General features: G+C 52.7%; 1 protein-coding gene across 1 annotated transcript; it reads right to left on the bottom strand.

Annotated features, from left to right (window-relative positions):
- Positions 1-1742: 1742 nt before the first annotated feature.
- INHBE (inhibin subunit beta E) lies at positions 1743-5133 on the bottom strand. Its single transcript, XM_001115958.4, has 2 exons — positions 3922-5133; positions 1743-3662 (listed from the first exon to the last, which is right to left on the bottom strand). Exons 1-2 carry the CDS (start codon positions 4217-4219, stop codon positions 2905-2907), a joined length of 1056 nt encoding a protein of 351 aa, XP_001115958.3. The 5' UTR covers positions 4220-5133; the 3' UTR covers positions 1743-2904.
- Between the last annotated feature and the right edge of the window lie 1113 nt (positions 5134-6246).

Here is a 6246-nt window from a genome sequence, read left to right as displayed (position 1 = left end):
CCCCCCCCCGCTGAACACGCTGCTGTTGGTAGGTAGTAAATCCCGGCTTGGATTTTTGGATCGGCTGGTCCCAAAGAGGCTCCCACAACCAGATTGAGGAAAATATTGCAGGGCAAGGGGAGTTCAACTGAGAACGATAATAGTGGAGGTGGGGTAGTCGCCTTTGGTTGGTGCTAACTGAGCATTCTGTCATCCTGTGGTTTATCGGCAGGCCTCACCCTTTGGATGGAACTTGGAGCTGCTGGGGCAGAGCTGGGGTTTGGGGCAAATCAAGTTGAGGGGTTGGGGGCTCTGGCAGAAGGTGAGGAGTCTATGGAGCATAAAAGCAAGAAGCAGCGGCTGAGGCTCTGGATGCAGGGTGTGTGTTCATGAGGTCACCAAGGAGCACTGGGACTGAAGCCCCTTTCCGGGGAACCCCGGCTCTGCGTCTCGAAGTTCTGGAGACTGAGGCCCCCTCTGCACCACGCCACTGCAGGCTCTAGCCGCTCTTCCAGGCTTTCTACTCCCTCTGCTGGCCGTTCTCACACATGACAACCGCTCGGAGTCGAAGCAGAAGAGCTGGGGGAGCTGAAGGAGGAGCCCAAACAGGTCCCCTCACTAAAGCCCATTTAGAAGCCCAGGAGGTGGATAGGTGAGCTCAGAGAAACGGAGAGGCAGAGATTGCTATGCCCAGCGGTACTGCCTGACAGGGAAGTGCCCTGCCTCTTTAGATTTGCGTTGCCATCGTGACTGGATATAGGGGAGGGGCAGCATTTCAGTCTCTGATTTTTATGAGAAAGAGGAGAAAGCATGATAGAGAAAAGGAGCACCCTCTCCCCTTTTTTTCAACCTCACAGGCAGACCTCCCACATTCTAGCTCTGCTTCCAAGAACCACCCCCTTGGGTCTGGAAGGTCAGTGGGTTAACTGTTCAGTCTGAGAGTCAAGGGGGAAAAGAAAAGGTGAAGGTAGGAGGAGGTCAGGGACTTTGACCCAGACTAGTTATCCCCAGAGGGTCAGAGACCCAGCTTAATCAGACCAGACTAATGGTCACTGAAAAAAAGGCACCCCACATGCTCCTGTCCCAGCCTCAAGCCCCTTCTTCCAGAGGAGCTATTTATGTATGTAGGTATGTATGCATTTATTTTTGTTTGGGATGGAGTCTCACTATTTGCCCAGGCTGGAGTGCAGAGGCTATTCACAAGTGTGATCATAGCCTTGAACTCCTGGGTTTAAGTGGTCTTCCCACCTTAGCCTCCCAAGTAACTGGGACCACTGGTGCCCAGCAAGAGGAGCTCTCTTAGAACACGTTACTTTCTTCTCCCCACCCAGTTCTGTAGACCAGCGAGTCTCAAACTTTTTGGTTTCCTCTATACTCTTAAAAGTCATTAGGTCAGTCACAGTGGCTCAGACCTGTAATTCCAGCACTTTGGAAGGCCAAGGCAGGCAGATCACCTCAGGTCAGGAGTCCGAGACCAGCCTGGCCAACATGGCGAAACCCTGTCTCTACTAAAAATACAAAAAAATAGCTGGGCGTGGTGGCGCAGACCTGTAGTCCCAGCTACTTGGGAGGCTGAGGCAGGAGAATCGCTTGAACCTGGGAGGTGGAGGTCGCAGTGAGCCGAGATCACGCCACTGCACTCCAGCTGGATGACAGAGTGAGACTCTGTCTCAAAAAAAAAAAAAAAATCATTCACTACATTAGAAATTAAAACTGAAAAAGACTAACACAAGACTATACAAGCACACATTCCATTAACAATGATGTCAGAAAGATGATGTAATCACATGTCACACAGCCTCTGGAAAACTCCACTGTACAATTTTAAGATAATGAGAATTCAAAAGGCAAATAACATGTTAGTATTATTATGAAAATAGTTTTGACTTTGTGGACACCCCTGAAGAGGGACCTCCCAGAAGCCTACAGAACACACTTGGAGAACTGTTGCTCCGGACCATCACCTGAACCCTTCTTTATGAGTCACATTTATTGATTTTCTTTCTCCTTTTTATTAAGAAAGTATAAGCCAGGCGCGGTGGCTCACGCCTGTAATCCCAGCACTTTGGGAGGCTAAGTCGGGTGGATCACGAGGTCAAGAGATCGAGACCATCCTGGCCAACATGTTGAAACCTCGTCTCTACTAAGAATACAAAAATTAGTGGGCACCTGTAATCCCAGCTACTCAGAAGGCTGAGGCAGGAGAATCACTTGAAACTGGGAGGCGGAGTTTGCAGTGAGCCGAGATCGTGCCACTGCACTCTAGCCTGATGACAGAGCGAGACTCCGTCTCAAAAAAAAAAAAAAAGAAAGGAAAAAGAAAAGAAAAAAGAAAGTATAAATGCTTGTCTCCCAGTGGGTCCTGTCCCCTGGGAAAAACCAGGGAACTTCTTAGGCTTAGTACCTCTCTTTCCTGACTCCTGTTTCTGGGGGTCCTCTAAGCATCCTCCCTCAGCGTCTTGCCCATCTCCCTCTTGACCCTCCCTTAAGACGCTTCAACAGGCCTTACCTTGGGCCAGCCTGCTTACCCTGCTTCAAGCCTGCTGGACCATCTATCTGCTTCCTCCTCCCCTCACTTAAGGACTTTCTCATCTTGGGAGAGGCTAATTTTTCTCTGCCTTCCCTCCCTCCCTCCCTAGTCCCTGACATCTTACAGGACTTAGGGCAGGAAAATCATGCTTTCTGAGTAGACCCCTTTAGAACAAATGCTTTACCCATCTGCCAACACATCAGCCAACCTGGAACAAGCCAGAGTCTCAGACAAGAAAGTGCCCATTTGGGTTCCATAGGGGTCAAGTGAGTCATATTGCCAGGTGGTTGTTGGGTTGGGGTGTGGATCAGGAATCTGATGCCTCCAGCCGCAGATGCCCTGTGCCTGGGAAACTTCATCTTGGTCTCTTCACTCCAAAGCCCCAGGTCCTCTTGCTAGCTGCAGCCACAGGCCTCCACCACCATATCTGGCACATCCGTCTTGACCACATTGCCATTATGATCCAGGTAGAGGAGAGAAAGGGGCCTTCGGGCAGTAGGGACACAGCAGGAGGTACTGGCAGGCCAAGGATTGTTGGCTTTGAGGAGGCTGAAGACGGCAGAATGGAAAGAGGCAGCAATGCCTGGGCTGCCAGCCAGGTGGGGAGGGCACTGCCCACTGCAGTAATTCAGCTGGTACCCCTCGGGCTGCAGTATCCAGTCTTGCCATCCCAGTTCCTGGAAGTCTACGTAATGATCTCGCCTGCAACATAAGGGGGTTGCAGGCTCACAGGTGGGGGTCCTCCTCCTGGCCCGACCTGCTCCAGGCTCATTGGCTCGGATCTTAAGCTCTAGGAAGGGCTGCTGGTGTCCTGCTGTGTCCAGGAGCCGCCTTGGTTGTCCAGTAACTGTGCTGTTGTTGCCTTCTAGGGGTCTGCAGTCTAGTTGCAGTTTCAGGACACCAGACTTCTCACCCCTCAAGCCACTAGAGGGCAGAGTTAAGGCATGCCAGCCCAGGTTGGTGATGTGGTGCTCAGCCAAAAGGGTGCGGGACCTTTGGTGCCTCCTCCTTGGTCCCCATCGGAAGATCCTCAAGCAAAGAGTGCCAGGAAGGGTGGGGAGCATGTGCAGCCACAGGCGGGCATGGTACAGGTGATGGGACCGAGGAGTGGACAGGTGAAAGGTAAGCAGGGAGCTGTAGGCTGAAGTGGAGTCTGCCCGAAAGACAGAGAAGGGAAAGAACATGTGAGCAGAGATGAAGCTCTCCTCTGAGACTCCCCGAGCCCTGCCCACTGATCTCCCTCGAACCCACCTTTAGAAAAGTAGAGATTGCTTTGTGTCCTCTGCAACCAGTCCCTGCCCCACCTCCTCCTTCTCCTGCCACACCCCACTCCCTCTGGTGCTCCTGCCAGGCTCCCCTTCTGCCTCCCTTTACCTGTCTGCTCTCTGCCTGTTGCTCTCTCCATCACCCACCTGTGACAGTAGCAAAGCTGATGACCTCCTCCCCATTCCCTGGAGCCACACTCCCCGGCTGTAGTCTCCGGAGGGCTCTGGTCAGCGCTGCCTGGGGTGGAGGATGAGTTATTCTGGGACGACTGGTCAGATGCAACCCCTCCAGGATTTGCTGCTTGGCTAGCTCCAGCACCAGAGCTCGTTCTGCTTGGGGTGCCAGTTTGGAGCCCCCACAGGAGGGACACACAGACCCTGTCCCCTGTGCTCGCACCAGTGTCCACAGCAGCACCAGCCAGAGCTGGACAACAGGGAGCCCCATGCTCCTGGTGAATGGCCCTGGTTCGGGAGCCTCAGATGGCAGTTGCTCCGTCTGTTGAGTCTGATTGCTGGGGGCCAATGAAGGCACAGTGACAGCAGACACCACTGCCACACCCACCCTTGGCCAAGGGTAGAGCCACCTGTCTTCTATTGCCTGGGACTCAGGAAGGCTGAAAGTAGATCATCTGATGGATAGCTGTGCTTGACCCTCACAGCTCATGTCTGGCTACTGACCTGGGGCCTCTTTAGAGCCAGCTGCCTGGGGCTTCCAAACCTAGTGGTCAGCCAGCCGACCTACCCTCTGAGTCCCAGGATTGGCCAGCTGTGCTGCCCATCAGGCCCCTGCAGGGGGTGGAGGTCCTCCTCCCCACCAGCTCAGGTTTCACCATCTGGCCATGGTGACTGGGCCTGAAGTAGGGGTATGGGGGTGGGGGGGTGCAATGTGGACACGCATGATGCAAGAAAGAGGATGATTTCACATGCTCAGTCCCCAAGGTCTGGAACTCGGGGGAGGGAACGCCTTATGAGCCAGGTGGGGAAGGGCAATTTTCCCTCATACCTCTAGTCTTTCTAGCTTCACCACTGCTGTAGCAGTTTCCATGAGGCAGCTGTGAGCTCCAGTGGGTATTTCTCTGGGGCCCTTAGGCCAGAAGGAAAATTCTGGTCTCTTTATTTCTAGCATTGATGTTGGGACAGGGGTGAGGGGTTGGGTGGGTCGGAGAATGGAATCCTCTTGCTCAGGCCCAGATGGCAGTGCCACGAGGCACAGAAGTCACCCCCTGACCCTGCCTGTGCTGGCCGCCCAGAGTCCAGTTGGCCTGCAGCATGATGTGGAGGAGGGCCAGAGCAGGGGGGTTGGGGTGGGGAATGTGTTCCTGTGATGTCTGGGGAAGCCCAGAGAGGTGGTGGTGGTGGTGATGCAATCTTGCACAGGGCAGGGTCCATCAGGACTGTCAAGGGGCATGACACTTGGGAGGGCATATACCCAGCTGCCACTTCTCTTTCAAGTGACTGTGAGAGTTGCCTAAATTTGGGGCATCCTAGAAGTAGTGCCAGGTCTTTTTTTTCTTAAATTTTTGAAATTTAAATTTTATTTTATTTTATTTAGGTAAGGTCTCAATCTGTTGTCCAGGCTGGAGTACAGTGGCACAATCATTGCTCACTGCAGCCTTGAACTCCTGGGCTCAGGCAATCCTTCTGCCTCAGCCTCCTTAGTAGCTGGGACTTCAGGTGCACACCACCACACCTGAATAATTTTTAAATTTTTCATAGAGATGGGGTCTCGCTATGTTGCCCAGGCTGGTCTTGAACTCCTGGGCCCAAGCAATCCACTTGCCTTAGCCTCCTAAAGTGCTGAGGTTATAGGCGTGAGCCACTGCACCACCCTTCAGGCCTATTAATGGGGGTAGAAAATGGAGCTTTAAGAGCTATTGACAACAAAGCAAGGCAAGTACAGCAGTCTTGGTTCCCAGTCTCAGCCCTCCTGACCACATTTCCTCACTGGCTTTATTTTTTATTTTAGTTTTTTTATTTTTGAGACAGGGTCTCACTTTGTCATCCAGGCTGGAGTGTGGTGGCCTGGCTCACTGCAGCCTCGACCTCCCGGGTTAAGTGATTCTTCCACCTCAGCCTCCAGAGTAGCTAAGTCTACAAGTGCGTGCCACCACGCCAGGCTAATTTATTTTTTATTCTTTTGTAGAGACAGGGTCTTGTTGTATTGCCCAGGGTGGTCTCAACGATCCTCTCACCTCAACCTCCCAAGGTGCTAGGATTATAGACATGAGCCACTGCACCCAGTCCTCACTGGCTTTAAATGGGGGAACCCAGACCCCTCCACCTTGAATTCATGAGGGTGGGCCTCATGCTAGCTTTTCTCCTTAGTTTCTCCAAGAAGCTTGACAGGGAGAAAGCTGTGGGGGAAGTGGGTGTGATTTGGAAATGCGTCCTTACTCCACTTTGTTCATCTCCCCTCTATTTAGATGATGGGGGCTGTCAAGAGAGACTATTAGATCTGGGGAACTGGGGTCC

The sequence above is a fragment of the Macaca mulatta genome, chromosome 11, assembly GCF_049350105.2.
Source record: "Macaca mulatta isolate MMU2019108-1 chromosome 11, T2T-MMU8v2.0, whole genome shotgun sequence".
NCBI classification, from domain to species: domain Eukaryota; kingdom Metazoa; phylum Chordata; class Mammalia; order Primates; family Cercopithecidae; genus Macaca; species Macaca mulatta.
This window is presented reverse-complemented; position numbering and strand designations above follow the sequence as displayed.

Bases quoted from the DNA above. Each gene is read 5' to 3' on its own strand.
- INHBE (XM_001115958.4), bottom strand. From the start codon at position 4,219: ATGGGGCTCCCTGTTGTCCAGCTCTGGCTGGTGCTGCTGTGGACACTG. The intron at 3,663-3,921 runs GTGGGTGATGGA...TCTTTCGGGCAG, and splicing joins CAGCTTTGCTACTGTCACAG to ACTCCACTTCAGCCTACAGC.